Raw genomic sequence first — 26,324 nt, 5'->3', positions numbered from 1 at the left:
TTGGGTGGGCAGAAGATAAGCCTAAACATTAAAACAGTCTTTTTAGTAATACCGTACATGTTGAGAGAATAATTATTTGATCAAGTAAGAAAGTCCATAGGTGTAAATTGCTCCCTTGCTTAGGAGCCTGTCATGGCTTTTGCCCACAGGATAAGCAGTTGGCTTTAATTCGTCTCCTCATCTTTACTTATCTCTCCTCTCTCCTGTTCAGCCCCACCAACTACCTTCTGCTTTATCCTCAGCTTCTAAAACACATTCCCCTCGTATTACATGAATTTCCCTGAGGACAATGCCCTTCTATTCAAACCCTACCCAGCCCAGGTGGCCTCCCCAGCTGGGTCTTCCCCAGTGAGTTAATCTCTCACATTCCCCCTTTTCTGAATCTGGCAGCCATTTTCAAAGACTGCTGGTGGGGGTGTGAATTAGTGCAAATTGAAAAAAAAAAAAAATCAAGGGCCTCATAAATGATCATATTCCACAGGGAGTTCTCAAAGGACTAACAACATCTGAAAAGCTGTTTGCCCTCATTAGTAATCAGTGAAATGCAAATTAAAGAAAATTAGATTAACATTCAGATAGTATTTCCACCTGGGAAGCTGGCAGAAATGGAAAACTGCTGATGGTTAGAGTTGATGAGGGTATGAGGAGTATAGTTGGTAAAATCCATGGGAGGACACTTTGGCAATGTGAATCAAAGAAATAGACATACCAGTTGTTGGAGCACCCTATGTCTAGAAATTTATCACAAAGTAGTGATGGATAAACACAGTATCTACTTATAAGTATGTTCTTGGCAGTCATATTTCAATAGGAAAAACTCAGATGCTATCTAAATGTCCAATAACAGAGGTAAAAAAGTGTCAAAATAGTAGAGAGTAAAGTAAGTGTGGGTATAGCCACATGGAACACCATGTGGCCATTAAAACGATGGGAACTATTTAGTAATGGACAATGTGACTGTGTTCTAGTGTTAGAACACTGCACAAGAAAGACTATGTCTGATATGATTCAGGGAGGCAACACTGTGCTCCCCAAAAACATATATTAAAGTCCTAACCCCTGGTACCTATGAATGTGATTTTATTTGGAAATAAGGTCATTGCAGATGAAATTAGTTAAGATGAGGTCATACTGGGGAAGAGTGTCCTTATCCAATATGACTGGTGTCTTTATAGGAAAGAAGAGACAAAGACAGAGAAGAAGGCCATGTAAAGACAGATGTGAAGACAGAGGCAGACATTAGAATTTCAGAGCCATAAGCCAAGGAAAGCCAGGGACTACCGGAAGCTGGAAGCGGGAGAAAGGATCTTACTCTAGATCCCATAGGGAGAGAGCAGGGCCTGCTGACAGCTTGGTCTCAAACGTCCAGCTTCAGAACTGTGAGAGAATAAATTTCTGTCGTTTCAAGACATCCAAGTGTGTAGTAATTTGTCACAGCAGCCTTAAAAAACGAATACACCCATATGTCAGATATTACTATAGACACGCATCATTGATTCAGTTATTTCTGAGTTCATTACAAATGAGTTATTTCTGGATCATTATAAATGATTCTGTTATTTCTGAGTTACAAGTTAGTCGGACACAGCCAGTCACCCCCACCTCAGCGCAGATTTGTATGGAGAATGGTGTCCCTGCGGGCTGGAGTCACCTCCCAGTGGTGAAGGCCTGGGTGGCATTCAGGGCAGTGCCCATCCCTGTTCACTACAGAATATGTCTTACTCTGATCTATTCTGGGGTGAGGGCAGTCAGAGTGCGTTGAGGTAAATTCCAAGTGCCCCAGAGGACATCTGTGGGTTTGGAGGTCCATAAGATTCCCATAGATGTGCCCTTGAGCCTCAGGGCCTTCTAGGATGGCGGAGGGTCATGGCTACTTTGCCTCTATTTGTACTAAAATAGTTGAGACCCCGATGGGTCATGGTACAGTCCTTTCCCAACACCGGGTCTAGCAGTACCAGTATTACTGGTTGAGTTTACCCGACCCACTTCACTAAGCCTCACTATCTTTCTAGGCTGATTTTCATTGCTTGCCTTCCTGGGGGACAATTGAGTTGAATCTGCTTATTCTGGTTTATAAATCTTTTCCCACTGAAAGCTGCTCCTCCTTAGAAGTGAATTCAGCTTGTCCCACAAGGCCCAGCCCAGCACCTGTCTCTTCTAAAGCCCCTTTCTGTCTTATGGGTCAGGGTTTGATTCACCAAGCACACTGTCATTGTGTACTATGGCCTGAGTATAGTTAGAGAGATGCTTTGTGCCCCCAGACGTTGGGTTCCCCATCCTAGGATTAGATGAGTGGTAGCTCACCCAGATAGCTCGCCTGTGCTATCTCCCCCCGCCTTTTTAGAGATGGGGCATAGGTGACAGTTGTTTTCTCAAGGGGACACATTCCTTGGAGCTTCTGCTGGCGATTGTCCGGGGATGGCCGGTGCGTCAAACCATGTTTCCAAAGAAGCTGGTCACATGACCCAGTATCTGCTGTTTATTCCTTCTTCTAAATTGTTCCAGAAAATAGTTGTCTTCTGGAGAAGAACCAATACACATTTCCCCCGAAATCAATCACACAATACAGTATAGGCGTCAAGGCAAGTAACTCTGGTCCAGAATGACTTTGCCCTATTGGCTGGCTTCATATTTTGAGGATGATTCACATTTCCCGTACGTCCCAGACCTGCATTTTGTAACACCAGATGGGGTGCTAATTACACGTTCGAGTTTGCTCCTGCAGTGAATTGTGATGACAGGTCTGGCAGTAATCAATGTGTCTGCTACGCTTGTAATGATTTAATGCGAATGCCACGGTTACGGCCTGAAATAAAAGTGAATGGGCTCTCGCCCTGGCAGGGTAGCTCAGTTGGTTGGAGCATTGTCCCATACACCAAAAACGGTTACAGGATCGATCCCATCAGGGCGCCTACGGGAGGCAATTGATCAATACTTCTCTCTCATATGGATGCTTCTCCCCCTCTCTCTTTCATCCTCTTTCTCTAGAAAGCAATAAAAAAACATATCCTCTCGGGAGGATTAAAAAAAAAAAGTGAGTGGGTTTTGCACATTTTAGGCAGGAGTCACAACTTGATCACCCAGAAATACATTACAGAAGCTTCCTGTATTTTTGACAAAGCCCAAGGCGGGGTTCCAGCAAGACCTGTGATTTCCCTAGCAACCTTTTCTCTGCAATGAGGTGCAGAGTAGGCAATACCTGCCCTCTGGCCCAGCTTCAGAAATATCACTTCAGCAGAAGTGTGTGCTGGTACAATTGGACACTAGGAAAAAATAATTATTTCACAATGAATGTCTGTCAGTCCACCCAGGAGTCAGAAGTCAAGCTATGAGCTGTCCCCTGTAACTTGCTGCTGTGGCTGGGACATGAAGAGGGCAGGCTCCAGGGCAGCAGTCCCACAGTGGACAGTCAGTGGTGGGTCCCCCATTCTTGCCCCTCAAGCAACCTCTAGAGCAGGGGTGGGCAAACTTTTTGACTCGAGGGCCACAATGGGTTCTTAAACTGGACCGGAGGGCCGGAACAAAAGCATGGATGGAGTGTTTGTGTGAACTAATATAAATTCAAAGTAAAGGAGCAGAGGGGAGAGCAAGAGAACTGGATAGAACAGCCGGATCCGGCCCGCGGGCCGTAGTTTGCCCAAGGCTGCTCTAGAGTCAGCTCCTACACTGCCTTCCTCAGACTGTTTCTCCCTCCACTGCAGTGGCCTGTGGCTTAAGGATGAATGAGCAGGAGAGGAACCTCAGGACCAGCGAAGATGCCTAAACTTTGGGTTGTGTGCTTTCATCTTGCTGACTTGAGTGTGCTCGAAAGGCTAACAGAGGTCCCCACGGGGCTGGGCCATGAGGAGGGTGGGCATGCACCTGAGGGGGAGTGCAGTCCAGCAGACGAGCACAGGCTGGGCACTTCCCCACTGGGCACCTGGCTCCTCAACTCATCACCAGCCCGATGGGCCTCACCTCCCTGGGAGACTCACAGTCCTCACCTTTCTCTTACTTCTGCAGCATTTCCTGGTTACATGAAGAGGGAGAGAGAGCCATCCCTTTGTGTGGGTTTCCATCCTGTTAAGGAACCCATTACTGTTTGCTTGAGATGGTATGATTTTAGCTGAACATCAAGTCTCTATTGATACACCTGGAAAGATCAGACTAAATGATCTGCCTCTTAAAACACGTATGTGTCCCAAACGATTCTGCTTTCTACCCTGAGGTGCCTGGAGGAACCCTTAGTGATAGCTTCATGTGTCCATGGTCTAGGCTCCGGTGCCCAGGTCTTGGTCAAACATGAGTCTGGATGTTGCCGTGAGGTCATTCCGTAGATGAGATTAACATTTACAATGAGCTGACATCATGTAAAGGCGATGACCCTTCATAATGTGGATGGGCCTCATCTGATCAGTTGAAGGCCTCCAGAGCAAAACTGAGGATTCCTGGAAAAAAAGGAATTCTACCTCAAGACTGTAACATAGAAGTCCTGAGTTTCCAAACGGCGGGCCTGACCTATGGATTTTGGACTTACCGGCTACAATTACAATCACAGGAGCCAGTTCCTTTCAAATCAATTTCTCTATCATCCTCATATTCTTTATGTCTCTCCCCACCCCCCAACCCCCCAAAAAACAACAAAAATTCAAGTTGTTCTTTTTTAGTCTCTCCAGCTCTGAATTTGCTCAGAACAAATGGTGACACGTTGGGGTGAAGAAGACATTATCTCTAGATCTGTTGGGTAGCATCTTCTCCCAGGTACACTCACCCTCTCAGTGTCTTAAACTCCAAACTCATTGTTCCCTCAGGGCCTTTGCACCAGCTGTTCCGTCATCTAATCCAAGGCTCTCTCTCATCTTTGCACGATCATTCCTCCAGTTCTCTGTCCCCTCTACAGAGAAGTCCTCCCTCACCACTCGTGGAAAGCAGCTGTCCAGCATGCTGTCACAGCCCCCTATTCAAATGAATTAAATTTAATTTCCTGCCCAGCAATGATGTTTTCTTGTATATTGCTTTACCTATTTGCCTAGTATTTTCTACTCTCACTAGAACCTAAGCAGAGATGTGTCTGACTTGTTCTTTAGTAAATTCTGAGAGCCCCAAATGGTGCCAAGTGCACTGGAGGCACCCATGAATGTTCATTAAGTAAATTGATTCTCTAATTTGATTTTCCTTTAAAATTCAGGTAGTGGTATAATTATTGAAATAATCTTACTCATTTTTGGAAGATGATTATTTATTTTGTTTTTGCTTGCAATAGTTCTTACTAGCTACCCTGAATTTTTTCCCCTTTATTTGTTCTAAACGTGCCTTCTTTCTGGCTTCAAAGGTTGCCCCTGGTCCCAAAAGCCCGGGTCTTCGGGAGTCTGCTCATAGTCACCCTCTCTATACTTTTTGTGACTTAAATCTCGGTCACATCTTAATTTAAATTTTATAATTTTAGTTTCTATTTTTAGGAGAAATGACGAACTTTCTCATGTTTTGATTCAGGGGACATAAAAAAAAATGTTCCTTTCATTCCTTTGGGGAAGACTTGACATACATGTTTATTTTCCCTGTCCCAAGAGATTCACCTTACCACCTCATACCCAAAGGATAAATTAAGATGAGTGGAAAGATGGTGGAAGCGTGATCAGGGAAAAAACCCCTTGCATTCTCTTCCTGGTAAAACTGCTTTGAGCTGTGATCACTGTCGGCATCTTGAGCTGTTTGAGAAGGAAACGGAGGGTTGCTGGTAGAAAGGAGTCTTCAGGCACGGGAATTATTTAGCCCAGGCTTCACTGAATTTGAGGCTTTCAGAGAGACCAAGGAAAGATGGGCATATGCTAAGGATTACTCACCTAATACTTGCTTTAAAGAGTTAGCTTTCATACATAGGTTCCTCTGGGAGGACACAAACCCTTTCTCAAAAAATAATACAATGACTCTCTCTTTTCTGTGTTCTGGTATGTCCATCATGCCAAGTTATCACCAACAAAGAGTCAAATTAGATATATTTTCTCCAAATTACCTCTCCCCCTATCACTCCTTCTTCTTCCCTCCCCTGTCTCTCTAACCCCCATTCATTTCCCAAGCATTGCCTAATGCACAATAAAGCCCCAGTCCCCCTGGAACTCACCAATCTCCATGGTGTGGGTTTGTGGGAGGGAAGTGAGCATGTCCTGGCTCAAATGCTCTTGTTGCAGACAGTAAATCCTGGACTTGCTGGCTCACCCTTTAAACATGTGTTTGCTAAGAACATTTAGAAGTGCTGATTGTCAAGGGACTTGATGACATTCTCCCTGTACCTGTTGGACCACATTCACAAAGCAGCATGATGACAAGATCCTATGGCATAATGCTTTCTAAATGGACTGGCGTGCCACTGCTGTGGCTGTGGATTGGCCCTGAGAACTGCTGAGGAACAGAGAGGTTGGGTGTTAACTGGCATTAAAAATATATTTAAAGCTTTCACTGAGAACTGATGAAGAGAAAATGCCTTCCCAATGGTAACGGAAGACCAGAAAGTGGGAGTGATAACTCAGGACAACAGCTCTTAATACACACGGAGTACATTTAGGAAGGTCGGCACCTCCAGGCAGTGCAGAGCCCTGGGATCTAGTTCACTGGCCTGGATCCCTGTGTCCATCATCCAGTGTTACTTCCTCATTCCGAATAAGGCTCAGAATAAGCTCTGGACATCGCTGGACTCTGTCCACATTTTACCAAGCTGTGTGTACATTAAACCAAAACATGAAGCCAATATCCATGAAGCACTTTAAGAAAAATGGGAGAGGAGGAGTGTGTGGCCAAGGAAGGTTAACAACGGGTGCGTCTACATAATACCTGTCTTTGAGGAGGGGCTGTATCTTCACAGCTTTGGAAAGATTATGTTCCCAAGAGATGTATACTTTAGGGCTTGGAACTTTCTTTGCTGAAAGCTGATAATTGCTTCTAAGAGAATCAAGTGGAACAAAACACAGAAAACTGCTTTTAGGATAATTAAAACTATTTTGGATTTTTTTATTTATCAACCTGGTTTCTAATATAATTTTAGTTAAATGAAAGAACATTCACAAAGAATATTAGGCATACATACATAATTTCCTTCTTTCATTCTAGTTTACATGCTGCTGCTTTTAGAGAGTGAAATTTTGTGTTATTTCACAGGAATGGGACCCTCATTGACTTTACAGAAAGAATATTTAGGCCAACTTTTCACAACGCTAACCTCCCTAGTCACCATGCTCACTGAAAAAAAAAAAAAAAAAAAAAAGGAAAACGCGACGAAAGAAAACTTAGAATGAGCGACACTGGGAACTGTCTCTTGGCCTCTGTGAGAGGGGCCTCTGTGTTCTCATAGCCATCCAAAGTCCAGCACTGACTAGAAATAAGCCAGGGCTTGAGAATGGTGCAGACCGTCCATAGACCTGTTCTTAAAGAACATTTTCATCTGGAAAATAAACTTGTGAATGCATGTTAGACATTAATATCTAGGTGCCCCTCTGCCTTTATTACCTCTGCCAGTCTGTGCTCAACAGGAGTTAACCAACTTTTCAACTGTGCTTTACAATCGGTTTACATACCACCTGTATCCAAAAAATACTGCTGGGTAAGGAATAGGACGTTTCCAATGTTATCATGCAGAGCCAGCAGGCTACGCAAAAAGTCACATTTGTTGTTCGTATTGTCTTACTTAGAAGCCAGTAAATCACACCGAGGGCTAGGGTAAACTACAGGCGGATGAGTGGGAACTTAGGGCTTTATGCACGCAAAGTCCTGATTTCTCTGGCTCTGTCTGGGCTGTGTTGCCTCTCGCAGTATTGACAGTTGGCCCCTTGGCAGTCTACCTGATGAATAACTTAGCAGTTAGTTGTACAGTGATGCCCTGCTTCTCTCCACCTTCCCTGACATGGCCACATTGTTTCTTTGGACGTGACTTACATCCACAACCCAGAAAGCATGTCTTCTACTAGGCTCCGTTGACTCTGGCCCTTATATTTGGGTTTCCAAGTATTCTCCCGTCAGGAGTCGGTGCCCCTCACAATTGTCCTATAAAGTCGGTAAAACAGCTCTAACTTAAATATAGGCAAAGGAGAACAGAGGTTCAGCAACTTGGCAAAAGTCACAGAGCAAAGCAGGGAGCAAGAGGAAGGGTTGGCACTCTGTCAGCTGACTCTCAGGTTCCTCACTCCCCAAATGTCATTTAAAAAATGGTGCCCATTGTTTTTTAGTCCAAATTGGCAAGACTCACTATTATCATTTCTCATCAATTTCAGGATCAGCTCGTTCTACTGGGATGGCAGCTTGTGACCTGTATTTGGCCGGGTAACTGGAATTCAATGAATAACACGATTTGATAATTTGCTGCCTTTCTTTTTGAAAACTGCTTGGTAGGATGATGAAAAGGAGAACATATGAAGAGGTTCAAACTAGGTGCTAATCGTTTGGAGGTGTGAGACATAAAGCAACCATGAACATGTTTACACCGGAAGAACAAGTGGAAGGCTAGAAAAGAACTGATCCTGCTGTAGAGGGAAATCAAAGCTTCTTCCTGACCTTTCGCCGACACTCTGCTTTCTTATCCGGTAGCTGTAGCTGTTTCCTCAAGTGCCTTCTCTGGTGTGGCTTGTGTCTGTGTGCCCAGCTCTCAGCTGGCACCTGGTGGTTCAACAGATGTTCAACCATAACATGAAAACCTCTTCGGCTTGTACCAATTCTTTTCCCTGTGCCCCTCAATTCCTGCTCCTGTTAGCAAAGGTGGCTTGTTTATCAAACGCAGGCAACAGGACATTTTCCAACAAAGGCACTCACTCCAAACTCTCGTTGCCAGCTCTTCAGTAAAAACTTCACGTAAGTTGCTTGATTTGAGCAGTTGGTTGAAAGCCATAAGGAAAAATGTAGTCTTATAAAGAAGGGCCAGAGAAGAGCTTAAAGTAACTTCTCATCTCTGGAGCTAGCTTCCTTGAGCTCTATGGAATGTTATTTTGAGAGCTTAGAATGGCACTGATTTTACGTTCATTCAAAGTCCCCACTGCTGGCTTCTCAGAACATAGGTGCTTGCTTTATACACAGGAGCCATTTCCTACATAAGCAACACTAAGCCCAGGAGGAGCTTTCCCTGTGACTGTAAACCAGCCTCTCCTTTTAAAAAACGGTTTTGTTTGTCTATTCCTATCATGTAAAGATGCATGACCACTGGCCTTTTGTGCTTGCCTGCTGATTCATTGGGATGGAAGATGTTGAGATTCTTCGGAGTATGGTTGACGAAGCAAGGTTAGGCACCGCGCTTGGGCCCTATGTCCGGCTAGCTAGGCTGCACTGTCCTAAACTTTTAAGGGAGGGAGCTGGAAAGAAGCTGGTTTCCTTTCTTCACATAAACAAATTATTTACCATTTAGAAAGCACTGGATATAGGCTTCATAAATAGACTTAGGAATTATTGTGAAGACCACAGTCCCAAAGAGAAGCCAAGATCTCCAGCCTTCTTTTGGCACGTAATTCCTTATCCACCTTTTTGTGTCCTGTCTGCTGGCCGGAATGTAAGCCCTTTAAGGGCAGAGACGGTCATACCTCTGTCCATCCTAAACATCCCAAATGATGGTGCTGCGGGAGACCCCCTGATCCCAGTAGGCAATCCAGTGCCCTTGGTTTGGAAATTGGGTCAGAGAAGTGTTGGGTATTACTTTTAACATTTTATAGCAGGAAAGTGGAAAGAAGAAGAAAAGAGAAAGGGTGAGGACATTTTAGTATCAGGGACTGTTTTGATTGTTTTAATTCCCTAACCATTTGGGGGAATGGGGAAGTGTTGAGACAATACCATATATAGAGAACAAAGCTATCAAGGAAAATGCAAGAAATAACCAATCTGCATTATTTGTTAAGTACAAAGGTAATGCCTGTAAAAATAGGCTTTAAAAAAATCAGAAACATTTCTATAACACAACGTTTAAACTTTGCTTTTTCAATGTGATAATACATAAAAGAGCCCCGAATGGAGGCATCTTGGTTCAATCAATAGCCGTTGTTTTCTATGTCATTTGTAAATGTTACAGTGTTCTGATATTTATCATATTAAATATTTTTCATTTTTAATGTGTTTTACAGGAGAGCAATTAAGACCCTTCTTAGTGAAGGGGGTTCATGAGAGGACCTGAGGTCAGCAACTGGAAAAAGGGGTTTGGATTCCCGTGTGTTCTGTCACCTTGGCTTGAATGGGTGGTGTCTCCTGTGGAATGTGCCAGTACTTGTGCCACGTACCTCTGGCAGCTATGGACAACATTTTCCTGACTCAGGAAATTGAGATCCTCCAAAAACTTCGGCATACCAAGTAAGTTGAAAAGTATGCATATATACAAGTAAACTAGAATTTCCATTTTACTGAGGCAGGCTATCAGAAAAACAGCATTGATACCTTTTTAACCTCATCTTACCTAGCAGGAGAAGGAAAACAAGTGATCTAATATTGGAGTCTAAAAATTTTTTTAAAAAGTATTAAGGATAAGAGCCTGAACTATAATGACCATAAATGGCAGTCATTCTAGAAATAACTTATGTAATCCTTTATTAAATAAGTGAAATTATTTTTTAGATGTTCCAATAGGATCTCTGTCTCATTGGTTTACATACTATAAGTCTATTATTTTTAAATAAAACCAATGAGTTATTTGTTGGAATAATTGGTAAAAGTTCCTGATTAAAGTGAGGTGTGATTGACTAGACAGATTCATTCTGTGAGAAGCAATTTTGGAGACCAGGTTTGTGGTGAACCAGAGCTTCAAATGTATCTGCCAAGGAAGATCCCTGAACCAACGCAGCATGTCTGTTTGAGATGGAGCGATACAGGGAGTAGATGATGTAAAACATGGCAGTGTTTTCCCCATAGGATTCCAGAGTAGTAGAAGTACAAATAGCAATCAAAACTTGGCTTTATTGTGTCCATTCATTGTCTGCTAGTTTGTCACAGGGGCTTAAAAATTAGAGATTTAAAGCAAACTGAGAACCACTTAATTTATGCATTAGCCAGACAGTGTCCATATTCTTGCTACAACTATGAAAGAAACAGAGCAAATGGATCGTGACATGTGTCTCTAATCCCACAATGAGATGCTTACACATCCATGTAACATAACCCAGTATGAGCGGAGGAAAATCTTTTTTCAGTTGGACACCAGTGAAAGGTACAGATACTGAATAGATCTAAGACTACAAACATAGAACAATACAATCTCGCAGAATTCATTGAAAAATAAAACCCACAATCCCAATGTGAAACTACTTGCCCTGGTACTTAATGCTTCTCTCCGCTGTGTTGATGATGTTGCTACCTCCCAGGTGCCATACACCTTCTTCCTTTGACAGCTTTAGGCAGGAAATCTCAGAAAACCGGCACAGGCTGAGGTCTAATTGAAAACTGGCAAATAATAGGTTCTCTCTGCCTCTTTCTTTCCTTCTCCAATTTTTATAGGATACCAAAAAGAAACATTATATGAACATGAACTAGTAGCTATAATAGCCCATTAAAAGTTGACTATATGTGAAAGGAAAAGAATGCTGGAAGCCACGTGACTGTGCATCAGCTTTTCTCAAGAAAAAATATGCACGTTCTAAGGGCTCTTAAAAATGTAGAAAACTTGCCCTGTTACCATGGATTTTTAGAACACTTCTAAACACACACAAAATAAGACAGATTTTACCTACAAATTTCAACCATTGCTTAAACTCTAAAAGCATTTTTTGTATTATTTTGTTTTGATACAGAAGGGAGAACTCAGCTATAAAGAAATATTAAAAAGTATTATTATATATTTTTTGTGTGTGGCGATCAGTCTCAAGAATTTTCTGTTGCTTGCCTCCCCCAACTTGTGCTGATATTTTAAAGGATGTGCTCAAGAGTATGAAGCAGGGTGCTTTTGTCCCCTTCCCTTCCCCCTCCCTATCCCACAGCCAAAGAGCCACCCCTCAAATGAGCCATTCCTTTTTGCTTTCATCAATGGTCTCTGTGAAGTTGGGGTCGTTGTTCATGATGGCAGCATCTGCGCTCTCTGCCGACTCTGCTCCCTTCGCTTCGTTGGTGTGGTAGGTGCCCTTGTGACGGAACATGTAGCGAATGAGGAAGACCAAGGTGCAGAGAATGGTGAAAATCACCACAGCAATGACCCCTGGTGGAGACAGGACAAGGACTACAGGTTAAACTTAATCTGACATATCACATAAACACTTTTCCCCCCACTTCACCATGGTTTCTTCAAACACTACCCTCTCCCATAAAAACACAAACCTCCAAAAACAATAACTGCAAAAACAAACAGAATTGAAAGGAGAATTAGACCAATTCACAGACTTGGAGATTTCAACACTCTTCTCTCAGTAACTAATGGAACAATTAAACAGAAAATCAATAAGAATGTAGATGACCTAAAAAACATGACCTAAGGAAACAATACTAATCTTACACATCTTTCTTAAAATAGAGGAGGAGGAAATCCTACTCAACTCATTTTATGAGACCAGTATTATCCTGATACTAAACCCAGATAAACACATCATGAAAAAGAAAATCATCAAGCAATATTCCTCTTAAATAAAATTTAAAAATCGAACCTAGCAATATGTAAAAAATATATTATTATAAGTGGTGTTAATTCTAGAAATACAAGATTGGTTTCACATTAAAAAAATAAAGCAATGTAATTTATCACATTAGGCAAATAAAGGAGAAAAATCATATGATAATCTCAATAGATGAAGAAAAAGCATATGACAAACTTCGGAATTGTGATTAAGCAGCATCATACATATATATGTTATACTCAGAGAGGCAGAAGCAGGGAGAGAATATGGCAGTGGGCAACAGGTTATCATATTGATCCAAGTATAAGGATTATCCCAGGAGAGTCTAATTATTCTACATGTAGCCATGGTCAGAAGAAAAGACTGGAACAAATTAAATACTCTGGCTTATTAGTTTTCTGAAACTAGAACGGCACAGTCTTTCCAATTTTTGTAGTAAGCTATCCTGGACCATTTGGGACGTGAGAGAATGAAAGTAAAAAAAGATAGGAGGGAGTAAGTTCATGTCCTGGCCTATTGCCTCTCAGCTACTTACTTACATATTCAGATTCTGGCTAGCTCACCATTATTCTTTTTTTACAGGTGTGCATTAGAAAGTAGCCAGGTTACATTTCCACAGTTTATCCACATCCATACTTCATAATCTGAAGCCATATTTAAATAGCAAAACGAATACTAAAAATCTACACAACTTGTTTTTCTATTGCTTCCGGCCTGGCCGGCATGGCTCAGGATTGAGCATTGACCTATGAACCAGAAGGTCACGGTAGGCTCAGAGTGGGACGTGCGGGAGGCAGCCAATCAATGTTTCTCTCTCATCGTTGATATTTCTATCTCTCTCACCCTCCCCCTGCTTTCTGGAATCAATAAAAATATATTTTTAAAAAGTGAAAAATGACTGCTCCCCATAGGTGAGTAGCCACAGGAAAGCCTGTTCTGTACCCACCTACCTCCAATGATGGCCGAGTTTCTGTTGACTCCATTTCTGATAGCTTGGCCTTGTCCTGGGTTATATGGAAAATCAGCACTGGCTGTAGGGAAAGAAATGGAAAGTCAGGTTGGAGAGTGAGCTTTACCATTCATCCCAAGGAACGTGGCACCTATCTCTTCATACAACGCTTTACTTCCCGTTTTCCCAAATGAGATGCCCTTTCAGGTGGACCCATCTTGCTGCTGTTTCCCAGGAGAATCACAGCAACATCCACCTCCATTCCTGCCGGTTTCCTTCGCAGAGCAGTGCTGCAACTCCTTTGGAGGAATATTAGACTCTTAAACTACCCGGGCTGCCTGCTCCAGTTCCACGGACAGACAGCTTATGGATCACAATACTTCAGTTTCGCTGAAACCTGCCTCCTGCCCACTTTTATCCCATTCACAACTGGTGGCAGTGGCTGTACTTACAGATGAGCTTGTTAAAGCGTGCAGCATTGCTTTAAAAAGTAATCACTTCTTGATATTAATATTTTACAGGGCTCTAACAAAACATTGTACACTTCAGGAACATTTTATAAGGGGGTAATATTTCATGAGAGCTGAGAAGAATATTAATTACCTAATAAATATTCTCTTTCTTTCCTTATTATAAAAAATATAAGAATCAGTTGTATTAAACTTAGTGACTTCTCTAAGATAAAATAAATATAAAGCATGCAAAAGGCAAACATTATGAAGTCTGTATATAGGTCAGGAGAGTTATTATCATTCATGTAAGATAATTTAAATTAAAAAATGATTTCATATTTGCTGGACTTGTGCTTGAGAAGTTACGCTTTAAGATAAATCTTCCAACAGCAGCTTCTCTGAAGGCAGACTACCTTAGTCTAACCAGAATCATGGCTACTGAATGGCACCAGTAAAAATAAAAAATTTACAGTAGTTATTTGGCATAATTAAATGTGTACACACTGATGAAATAGGTTTGTGTTATGATTCAGGGAATATCTTAGTAAGGACTCAGTTTTTTTTCTTTAAAAAAAGGCATTTAAAAATATATATGTTTTTATTGACATTAGAGAGAGAGGAAGGTAGAGGGAGAGAGAGAGAGAGAACCAGCAACCTTTTGGTGCACAGGATGACACTCAACCAAATAAGCCACATTGGCCAGGGCAAGATTTGGTTATTAATACACACAATTCCTGATGAAGACTACAATTCAAAGAACAAGAGTTGCTTTTCAAGGATTAAAGCTTATATCTTCACCTACATCCAATTATGGCACAGTTTCTAGGCCTTTTGATGTTGTTAACAACTCACTCTGGACACCATTTAGCCCATGTCCTTCTAAAAAAATCATCAAGCTTGTAAGTGGCCTAGGTGGGATCAGAACCCAGGTAGGGTTAACTCCACAGTCAATAAACTTCCCTATCCTACCTTTTAGGGCTGTGGGGAGACAGACAGGTGGGTTGTGGAGGAAGTCAGGCCTCAGACAGTTCAGCTTGGGCAGGGCCTATGAGACGAAGAACCTTTTATAGGGGATGGGTGAGAAAAATTTGTTTTGTTTTCGACATGTCAAGGTTGAAGTGTCTACAGGACACTCAGGCAGAGAGATCTACTTACTAGATATTTGGATATTTTGTGAGTTGGGTCATATTTCTCATCTCCTTTTGAAAATATACAGAAATCTTCTGCCCTCCTTTAAATAATCTGAACCTTCAAAATATATTAAGTTATAGTGACAAAAACTCACAGTGGTAATTCAGTTATTATTCTACTAGAGGCCTGGTGTACGACATTCGTGCCCTGCGGCGGGGGGTCGGGGGGAGCCTGGAGGGTGGTTCTCTCAGCCTGGCCTGTGCCCTCAGTCAGACATTCTTAGCGCTGCCGCAGAGGCGGGAGAGGCTTCTGCTTCAGCCACTGTGCTCTCCAGCCCTGAGCCCAGCTTGTGGCTCCCCCACAGGGGGAGTGCACTGACCACCAGGGGTCAGCTCCTGCATTGAGCGCCTGCCCCCTGGTGGTCAGTGCGCGTCATAGTGACCAGTCGTTCCATCGTTTGGTCGATTTGCATGTTACCCTTTTATTATATAGGCTTATTGTATAGGATTGTGTGATATTCACAAGACTATGAAATTGGTTGCTTTTCTGCTTCAGGTGATGTGGATGGTAGAACATAGCATAGTTTCTCTTTGCTTCAAAGCCTGCTTCATGGCTTTGCATCCTTGGCCACAAAACTGAGTTAACACAGATATTTAGAGATATTGATATGCTTCTCCTGGTTCCCTTGAAGTTACTGACATAAGCAATAGTGGACAGTATAGATGTGACCTGAGATGACCCAAGGAGAAGAGCCAGCAGAGAATATTTACAAATATCCTAGGATTGTCTTTGATATAAGAATTGTCTTTGGTATAAATCTGAACTCTTCAGCAAATGGAGCAAAGCTCCCTTTGAGCTGAATCTCTCTCCTGCCTCTTCCCTCATAGAGCCACCACATTCCGTACTCAACATTCTAGGCACATGGATTCCTGTGCTTCCAGTTGATGTGCCTTGGCTCATCCACATGGCACTCTCTGTCTAGACTTCTGGTTTGCCTTTCCTCTCTTTGTCCATGAAATCCTATGTCTTTCCTGAAACTATCCCCAACCACCTCAGATATGTGTCTGACCCTCTTTTCAATGGCCATCATCTCAATTCTTGTCACTCCTTGTGCAATAGTCACCCTCTTAAAGTCAGGGGCCAGTCTTAATTATGTTTGCAGTCCCAATGACAAACAGTGCAGACAAGAAACAGAGTTAATTGGATGCTCGTTGACTGGTGCAATGAAAATCAGCCCATTAAGAGGTGTGTAAATGTTTGTGTAGCTTCTTCTGCTAATAAAGACTACCATGCAAATACAATTTTAAAAGTCAGCTGCCTAAACCTAACCCAACTCTTAAAGCAAAGCAGCATTCTTATTCTTCCCAATAAAGGCAATGAACATATTGAATACAGAGAGGCTACTAATGATTCCTGTGTCCACCAGCCTTTGGTGATGAGCTGAGAACAATCAGTGGAAAACCCACAGGTACAACAGAAGTCCTCGTGAAACTAAGAGCAGGGTTCTGTTTTTTTTTTAGCACGAGCATCCCCATTTTCATGGCTTTATTGATAACTTAAACCTAGTTGTCTTAATGCACATGAGTGCTCGCTCCCTTGAGGCAAATTCACATTATTCTGGTGAGCAGAGTTATGGCTATTTTAATAGATATATTCCAAATGATTTAATCTCATCTGTCCTTCTTCTTGGGGACCAAGAGCCTCTTGGAAATGCTCATAGAGAAACATGGATACCAAGAAACATGCCTGGGACCAGACCACAAAGCTTGTCCATGGCACATGCTCCACTTTGTGGCTAACTTTCCCAAGTTTGCTAGAACACAGCAATTTTGGTGGTACTGGAGTATCAAGGAGCCTATATTTTGGAAAATGTCATGAGTAGTTCAAAATAGACTTTAGATATTAATAGTCTCAAGACCAGATTTGCATCAAACAGGCAAAGGCTATTTTCAATACACTTTTTTGGGGGATCCCCAAATGATACTGCATGATGATGGCCACAAAAGCTGTTCCAGCTCTGATTAAGAGTCTCACAGAACTGTGTGTATCTCTGCTTATCTCCCTGGCTGTTTGTTCATTCTATCCATAGACCATGCTTCATTTGTACCATGCAGAGAGTAGCTCTTCTCTTCTCCCCCACCAACAGAGGACGACAAAACAGGTTAATGCAGGAATTGAGGATGAGAGAGTCTCCACCCTTGAACGTGCTCATGAAATAGCCTGGCTGAGGCCTCAGAGCCCATAGATGCACTACAGCCCTTCTCACTCAGAGAAGGCAAATTCATCATAGACGTCAACATATTCAGATATGGATCACAGTCTCCTTAACAAATAGGTTCTTCCTTTGCCTTCCATGTGAGGCACAACCTGAGAGCTCAGCACTGGTGTTTCCTTTCCCCTCCTCCATCTTCAGGTTGGGGGGGAAAAAGGAAATAACACACATACTTTGTAAGAGCAGGCCCAGGGGAAGTCATTCCCATAATTATATGAATCCAATAAAAAGGTCAGATATTAGAATTGGGTGAGTAAAAATGCACTTTCCTTCCCCCCAAAAGAACGGAAAACAAGGATCTTTTATTCTCTTTTCTAAGGGCAGTGTGCCCTTCCCCTTGCCACCTTCTTGGAAGGATTTCTCAGGAAAGCCAATGAGAGTCCGATTGGCACTCTCCTATCTGCATGCTGGGCAGGGGTGTGTGTGGTGTCCTTCCCTGGCAGCTGGGACAACCAGGGCTCGAGTGCCAGTGACAAGTTCTGAACCCACCTGCCCAGACCTAAGGCCCATTATACAACCAAAGCCCCCAGTGACCAAGTAGGGTATTTATATGTGACAAGTAGCAAAGCTCTAAATTCTAGGATTACGTGAAATGAGTCATCAATGGCATTGACTACACTTTCCTCAGATATAAAACTCTCTAGGGCCCAGGATACCAAACATGTTTTTAATTGTCAATTCACATAATATTCACATTGCAGGAACAAGCTGTTTAGGAAATAATAATAGCACATCCTACAAGTCAGGTCCTGTTTTAAGTCCTTTTCATATATTAACTCATTTCATCCTTATGTGAGCCTTGTGAGATGGGCATATTACCACTTGGGAAGCTAAAAATGTGTCTGAGATCCCATGACCAGTAACAGGAGGAGCCAGGGTTTGAACCAGGAAATTGGCTCCAGAAACCACTTGCAAAAACTAATCTGACCTCTCTCTGATGAGAAGGGATCGGTCTACACTGGCTCTATCCAATTGTCAACAATATGACATGCTTTTATGGCAACCCACTAACTTAGCCTAATTGCTTCTCTGTGGTTGGGGGGCTCTCTCTGGAGACCAATGATATCTAAAAGCTCTGACTGCACTTGTCCAGCTTCAAAAGCTGAGCATGAAGAGACATTTTTTGTCTGACAAAGGATAATTCCACATGATGACAGTATCAGCTGAACCACGTGATAAACTGAGGGCTCTGAACCAGCACTGCAGAACAGAAGCCCAATAGTCCTGGTGCCAGCAGCAATCCCTCAGGGGCCCAACCAGCCCAGAGAGAATGGTGATCACCATTCTAGAAGCACTTGTGAAATCATGAATAGTGCTAATTGTGCTTTTAAACATTCCTGTCAGAATGTAATTTTTATTGCATTTTTAGAATTTGAAAATTAATAGAAATTTCAAGGCAGGTGCTTAAGTACAATAAATGGAATTTAGACAGTTTTAAGAATAGGTTATTAAAAAGAGATTTGCATTCTTTAGCCTCAAATTTCTTGCCTGTGCCATTAAGCAGGTAGGGAGAAGATGGAATAATCAAGATTATTATTTTTTCACTACAGAATATAAATGAGGTAGTTGTGGTTCTTATTTACTATGTTTCAAAATATGTAAAATTGTAGACTTTAGGCTCAGAAACCAACTGCAAATAAAACACTCGTTTAAATGCATATAAAAATAAATTGAGGTTATCTAACATAAAACCCCCCAGAATAAAAGGCACTAAAAGCTTTAGGTTGTCATATATCAGGGACAAAAAAATTAGAGAGTAGCTGACATCTCCTTGAGAAAATATCTCCATGGAAACCACTTAAGCTTCAGCATCTAAAGTGATAACGTGAGACACTGCAACAAAACTGCTATTAATTGTAATTTAATTTAAATTGCAACACTATGTTTGCAGTGGGGTCTGGGCTAGATGATGTATATATGCCTTTGTTCTTCACAGCTTCTTTGTTTTGTTTTGCTTTATTCTCTTCCTTTAAATTTGAGTGGTATGGCAGAAAATTATTTTTTTCAAGTAATGCGTTTTAAGCATTTGCTATTGCCTAATATTTTAGAAACAAGTGAAATAAAAGGTTTCGATTAAGATGCTGAAGATATAAGGAGCTGCTGTTTTATCTTGGGAGAAGCTACTGCTGATCACGTTCAGGAGGGAGGGATTGGTCAAGGCCAGCCGATGTTTATCAAGAGAACAATATGTGGGCCGAGGCCTCGTGAGCCTCAGTCTAATATCTACCAGTATACGTATACCCGTCACTTCAGTTTCCACAGAACGCTAGATGGTTAGAACTCTAGTTTCAAATGGAGAAGAGATTATGAAGTTTTGGCTCTGACAAGTGAAATAAAAACTTTACATTTCCAGCCTGTATGAGTGTCCAAGATCCAGTGACTCAAAGAGGTTCTTTAGGTGAAAAGAAACAGAATCTGTAGAGGAAACTGTCATCTGCTATGTGCCTTGGTTGTGTACATAATGCCAGCTTTTATACAAAAGGACTGAATGGGCAATCGATTTTATTCGATTCCCTCCTCCCAGTGGTTTTTTAAGGCAATTTCTGAATTGTCTCAACTGCTTTTCAGGAAAAAGATTTACTGATAATCCCAGACTAGCTGACATTACATTCTTTTGTCCGAGTAAGTATAAATAGGTATTTTAATAGGAAATATATCATTATTGGTAGAAGCTCAGAATTTGTATTCCATAAACACTAAGGTAAGTCATGTGGTATCCTTTTTCATGTTAGAGATGTCTTCTTATTTCTCAGGTGGGCAAACTTTCTTCTTTTGTTAATAATAATTGTTTAGAAATCCATCATCGAAGTTATGGTTGCATAACGTTGTGGGCTCCTGAGGATCACAGATGGTTTCAGCTGGCTTTCTATCCCACAACCTGTCTCTATACCTGGGAGGCTAAGACGCAGGACAGCGTATAGGTCACAGTCATGTAGCTGATAGGTGCCCAGGTCACTTCGGCCAAGTCTCTGGATTCACCTGGGACTTCTGTCGTTCTCCACCACAGGGCAGTGTAGACTCATGTTGGCATTAACTGAATGCAGGAATGCAGAAGCCCCAAGGCTGGGGGAATAAGATAAATTTGGGAAGTGCCATTCAAACCCCTTTCTGAGGGAGAACACGGTTTCCAGATTGTCCTCAGCAGCAGTGGGATCCCCTTCAGGGCATGTCCTTCCAACTCACAAAGGGTTCTGGTGCTCAGGAATAAAAGGGCTCTGCATTGTGTAGCTGGTAGGTTCTTTAGGATTTTTCTTCCTCCTTGAAACTCATTCTAATGTGCCTTTTGCGGAAACAAATAGATTGATTCCTGAGTGCTTTGGTTCAGAGTGTTCAAATGTTAGGGAGTATACAAACTACCTGGTGTCGTGTTAAAATGCAGGTTCTGATTGGGCTGGTCTGGGCCTGGGAGTATGCATTTCTCACAGGTGGTTGGGTACTTGAGTAGCAGAGCTATAACGGAAACCTTGGTGGTTCATAATTCCTTCTGAGCATCTAAACACTCCCCGCGCCCCCCCTCCCCCGGAATCATTTGTGTGCTTTTACTAGTACTGACTTACATGAGAATTCACCCCATGGTTCCATTATCTTTAGCCCTATTTCTCTCGCTCTCTCTTTTTTTAAATCCTCACCTGAGGATATGTTTCCACTGATTTTTAGAGAGAGAGGAAGGGAGAGAAGGAGAGAGAAACATTGATGTGAGAGAGAAACATTGATTGGTTGCTTCCCTACATGCCATGACTGGGGATTGAACCAGCAACCTAGGTGTATGTACCCTAACCAGAAATCAAACCTGTAACCTTTTGGTATAGGGGATGACAGATGATGCTCCAACCAGGGGTATAGCCTCACTTTCCAAGGAGAGGGTGCTTGAGAAAATAACCATAATAAGAAGTTAAAGCCACCAAACATAGTGAATAAGCCCCAAAGCGCACCTTTAAAGACATTCCCTGAGGTTTTTGCCCAGACTAGTGGTCAAGAGTTGGCACTGTTCATGAGATGACCGTCTTTGGGAGACCCTGGAGCTGGTGCCTTCAGGCTTCTGCCGAGAAAACCTCCACCGGGCACTGGGCAAGGGTTAGCAAAGGCTTTGGATGTCCAGAACTTCTGGCTTGGGAGCTTGATTAAAATAACTTTTTGATAACCCAAAATCTAGTCAAAAGATGATTTCATCATTTGTGAGAGTACTGAGGCACATTTAATCATCTGAGGAGACAGGCAAGGAAGAAGGGTCTCCTCTCACGCCCCTTTGCGAATTTCTAGTCAATTCAAGGGCCATAATTTGCCTGTTTTAGAAACAACAGAATATTACTGCTTTGCTTCTGCTATCATTGTATGTCTTTTGAGGTAAGTACGGGGAATAATAAAATGCATTTGGAAAAACACTTAATGTTCTGCTATAACCTTTCTATCTCAGTGTGCAGAACACGTCTTCAGTTTTAGACGATGAATGTGCTCCTGCTCTCCGTGGACTCGCTCTGCCAATATTCATCCGGCTTTGGCTTTGGTTTGCAGGACGTCTGTTGTAATTGCTCTTTCATCAAAATGTAAAATTGACCCTTTTTTATTCCTCAGTGCTCAGAAACCAGGACACAGATGAGGAGGGTTTCTGAGAACACAGTGTTGTCTACCGGGATCCAGCCCGCTGACTGGCTCCCGGCTGCATGGTGTGGACGATTAGAAAGGGCAGGGAGCAAAGCTAAAGTGCTTTAAAAATTAATTCTGCACGTATTTTAAGTCTTTTATCAATGCCCAGCAGGGCCCGTGCTTTTGAAATACTCTTTTCAGTTGCATTAGCACAAGTGAAACATGTAATTCCAATCCCAAGACGTGTCTTGTCTTCTAAGAAGGCTGACCTCAGAAAACTGACGCTACAACCCCCTTGCTGGATATTTCCGTCATCTTCTGAGTTGTTCTTCCTGGATGAACCTGAGATCTCAAAAGACAGTGTCTTTGCTTGTTGGCAGGTGGAATGACTAATGGCCACTGAAGAAACCACGGGAAAAGAAAAGGCTTCTAACGCTTCCTGATGCTTCCCCACCAACGGCCTCCTCCAGGTGCCGGCTCCCATCAGGATCCAGATGCTGAGATCTATGTGCAGCCTGAGCCACATGACTGTCACAGCCCTTCCTCTCATTCATGTCAACAGAGTGTGAAAAAAGTACTTAATTGGCTCTAACCATCCTGGGCGTGTATCAAAAAAGAGAGAAAGAAAAAAAAGCGGGGAAGGGGGAGTGTGCAGAGCAGCAGGAATTTCACCTACAGGTATGCAGAGCACTTATTATTTCAGACTTCCACTTTATATTCATGGGGTGGCAGAAGACAGGAAAACAGTTCACAATAAAGAACTGGAAATCTTTTATGTTTAAATTTGATTATTTTCCTGGAGAAGAAGGAGAAGTGGGGAAAGCACTGAATCTGAAGGGCATCTTCCTGAAATTTAGGCCTGGCAATGCTGGTCTCTGTGTACCTTTCAGCCTGTGCTGTAAACGGGGGGCTGGGCCCCAGCCTTGACCGCACAGCAGGCATCTCGGGATGGGAGCGGCCCGCAGGAGTCTCCAGGTGTGACTGACGCAGGGTTGAGCTAGTCCACAGCAGCCACTCTGCTCTTACTTGAGGGCATGAAGGCATTTGCTTTCTCTGAGTCTCATTTCCCTTATCTTTACGTAGCTAGTTATTTATTTTTTAAAATACATTTTTATTGACTTCAGAGAGGAAGGGAGAGAGAGATAGAAACATCAATGATGAGAGAGAATCCTTGATTGGCTGCCTCCTGCACTAGGGATTGAACCTGTAACCTGGGCATGTGCCCTGACCAGAAATTGAACCTTGACCTCCTGGTTCATAGGTCTATGGTCAACCACTGAGCCATGCCGGCTGGGCTCATTTTCCTTCTTTAAAAGGTGGCTAATAATGTCCACTCATACATATAGGCCCCCGTAGATGAAACAAAATCTTGCCCTGACAGCATTTCAGCAACTAAAGTCCTTTACAATTTTAAACTGTCATTTATCCTTTTCAGTTTTTTAAAAGTTAAAATTCCCAAGTCAATTCTTGAAAAACACTCTTTGCCATTCCCAAGAGGGAAATGTCAAAGCGATTTGGTCTCCATCTTTAAAATAACTTTCATATGGTTTATTGTATATTTAGATGTTAACATAAAGTTGATTTTAGTTTTCCCCCCTGAGCCTTCTGGGGTTGTTCCTAGCTAGAAACTGAACAGCAGAATCAAGAATCCACCTGCTCTTTCTGCGGCACAAAATTGAGGCAAAAACGAATACCGTGATTTGCTGGAGTCAGTGGTTCTGCCATCGCCAGAGAAGTTGCCATAGCAGCGAGGACGCCTGTGTTTCCCTGCATTTCCCCAGCCCCACGTGAGAGGGACCACAGCTGAGATGATGGCCAGGCACAGAACCCTGGAGAGAGGCCTCTCTAAGGACCCTGCCCGGTGGGGTGGCCGAAGTGGGGTGAGTACAGAGAGAAGACTGGGAGAGAATTCTGCCCTCCTTGTGGCTCAAAATCTATTAAAAGGGTCAAGGGAAAGAAAAGTAGAAAGGCAGAGGGAATCTGGGACTGAAAGTGACGCCCGCAAAGGGAGGAACAAGGACCGTAGACATTGTCCCATAGTTGATGTTTGTGACCCTTTTGATTTATTTGCGGTGGAGTTTCAGAGAGTTAAACAATTCTGTTTGGAAAAGAATAGAACCTGGGAGCAAAGGCAGCCCCTGACATGCTGGAGTGACTAGAGAGCAGTTCAGGAAAGAGGATGGTGAGCAGGGTGTGGTGCTGCAGGGAATCCAACCTCACTGCCCATCCCTGCAGCCACTTATGAGAGGTTGGCTGCCTATCATTTCTCACCATGGCCCTCACTGCTTTGCAAAACACAGGCTTGACAAATCTGTTCTGTGATGTGGGAGGCTGTGGCAGCTTAAGGCAGCCTCTAAAGTCTTTTCAGGCCCCTTAAATAAACATCTAGTTAAGAATATTAATGCCAAGACTCTGCATCTGGAACGTGCAGTGTTGGAGGTGGGGTCAGAAGTGAGAGTTTTGGGCTTAGAGCTGAGATTTGTTAACTTTGGTCCACATTCCTCTGTAAGAGGATGATACCCCCCCATCCCCAATAATGAAAATGAGATAATTAAACATTCAAATTACAAAGTTAAAGAGCGGCAAATATAAATTTAAAGAAGTTAAGTAAAAGCAAGTGATAAAAGCAAACAGAAAAATAATAGCACTAATAAATAAATCCAAAGCTGGTTCTTTGAGGGAAAAAAATCTAACCAGAAGAAAACCTAAATCTATAATATAAAAAATAGGACTAAAATTTTCTAGAGAAAATTTAAAAAAATTTCTGAATGGAGATGACAAAAAGCCATAAAACATTTTTATTTCACCATGCAAACATTTTTTAAAATTACATGAAAAAAAAATCACACCCCATAAATGAAAAAAAAATAGAGAGATCAAACTAGAAAAACACTCAAACATAGTAAAATACTAATTTACTTAATATATAAAGAATTCATATAAGTTAAGTAGTAAATGACCAACAAATAGGAAAGACTAAATATTTGGTTAAGGAACATAAATAGGCAGTTCATGGAAAATAAATACAAGTGACTTATAAATGTATACAAAGATACTTAAGCTCACTCATAATTAATAAAATCCAAATAAAAACAATAAAATTTCATTTTTTCAATAAAATGTAGCAAGTTTAAAAGATTATGATGTACTGTGTTATTGAGGGTGTGGGGAAAAAGACACTCATACCGTATTGGATTGGGGGTACTAAATCATTGGAGGCTGATGTAAATCAAATATAATAGCTATCAAAATTAAAAATACATACCTTTATTCAACAATGTCACATGTGCAAAGTTAGTCATTATGGAAACAAAAGATGGGAACAACTTAAATGACTAATGGACCAGATATCTGTAACCTTAATATTATATTTAACTTAAGCTGTGTAAATGTGCTTGGTGCTCTTGTAGAAAAGCAGAATTTGCATCATTTGTAGGAAAAATGCACATTAGAAAAGGAGGAATAATAATTGTTCTTTGCACTTGAATAAATGTTACCTGTGTGGGTCACTGATGAGGAGAAAAGACACACAAGAGAATAAAAAGATTAGGTGTCAGGGATTGAACGCATTAATCATGTAATCTTAGCGTAAGGATGCAAAAAGGGAACTGCTCAGAAATAATTAAGATGTCAGTATAAAAGCTGGAAAGATTATTTTAAGTGCTTGCAGGTGGTAAAGAAAACCACCTACCAGCTTGTAATTATGAAGGAAACTGAATAAATATATTCAGTTTTTAAATGTTCATCATATTCATAACTCTTTTGCATATGAAGATATAAAAATATTTTATCTTCAGATGGTGGAAAGGAAATTTGGAATATAGATAAGAAATCAAGTCATTAAAAATCATGACCTTAGAGGCAGGGTAGGGGTGCCTTTAGAATTCAAACTCACATTCCCAGGGGTCAAGTGCTGTGGTGAGTTCAAGCCTCATTTCTCAGTTTGAAGTAGCTGGCAGACTGTGCTCTGGAATCTAACTGGGCGAGGTTGTTACCTTGAGTGATCCCTGGTACCAGATTCCATCGAGCTCCCAATTTATTTGGGAGAACACATTCCTAAGAGGGCTGGTTTTACAATAGCTCTGTGAATCTGAGTGAATCCCCTGGATAAGTCTGGGTTTGGATCCTCCCGGCTTCCTGACAACCTTGACCCTGGATTTGGGCAGGAGGAGAATTGGGCCGTGGTTAACTGTTTTTCCACTTGCTCAGTGCTCCTGGGTTTTCCATGTTTCACCCATTGAGAGTTCTTGGTCAAGAGTCCCTCAGTATCAGATGCAGGTTAGCTTAAGGGTGGGAGCCAGGGAAGTCAAGGTTACAGTGGAGACTGTTCAACTGCCAGCACCCAGCAGAGGCTGATTCTCTGGGGCCTTCTGGGGTGCACACGGTATATTTGTAAATTAGCA

At 42.0% G+C, this 26,324-nt stretch overlaps 1 protein-coding gene across 2 annotated transcripts in view; it reads right to left on the bottom strand.

Moving 5' to 3' along the window:
* Positions 1–10,870: 10,870 nt before the first annotated feature.
* Positions 10,871–26,324, bottom strand: part of CNTNAP2 (contactin associated protein 2) — a 1,915,008-nt gene continuing 1,899,554 nt past the window's right edge. For both annotated transcript variants that reach the window (XM_080666270.1, XM_080666271.1), the window contains 2 exons: positions 13,484–13,564; positions 10,871–12,121 (listed from right to left, as the gene is read on the bottom strand). In XM_080666270.1, the coding sequence (XP_080522396.1) occupies positions 11,922–12,121; positions 13,484–13,564 (281 nt within the window). In that variant the 3' untranslated portion in view covers positions 10,871–11,921. The remainder of the gene's footprint in view (positions 12,122–13,483; positions 13,565–26,324) is intronic.

The sequence above is a fragment of the Plecotus auritus genome (genome assembly GCF_963455305.1).
Source record: "Plecotus auritus genome assembly, chromosome: 4".
NCBI classification, from domain to species: domain Eukaryota; kingdom Metazoa; phylum Chordata; class Mammalia; order Chiroptera; family Vespertilionidae; genus Plecotus; species Plecotus auritus.
The sequence above is the reverse complement of the archived record's forward strand: the minus strand, read 5'-3'. Positions and strand labels throughout refer to the sequence as shown.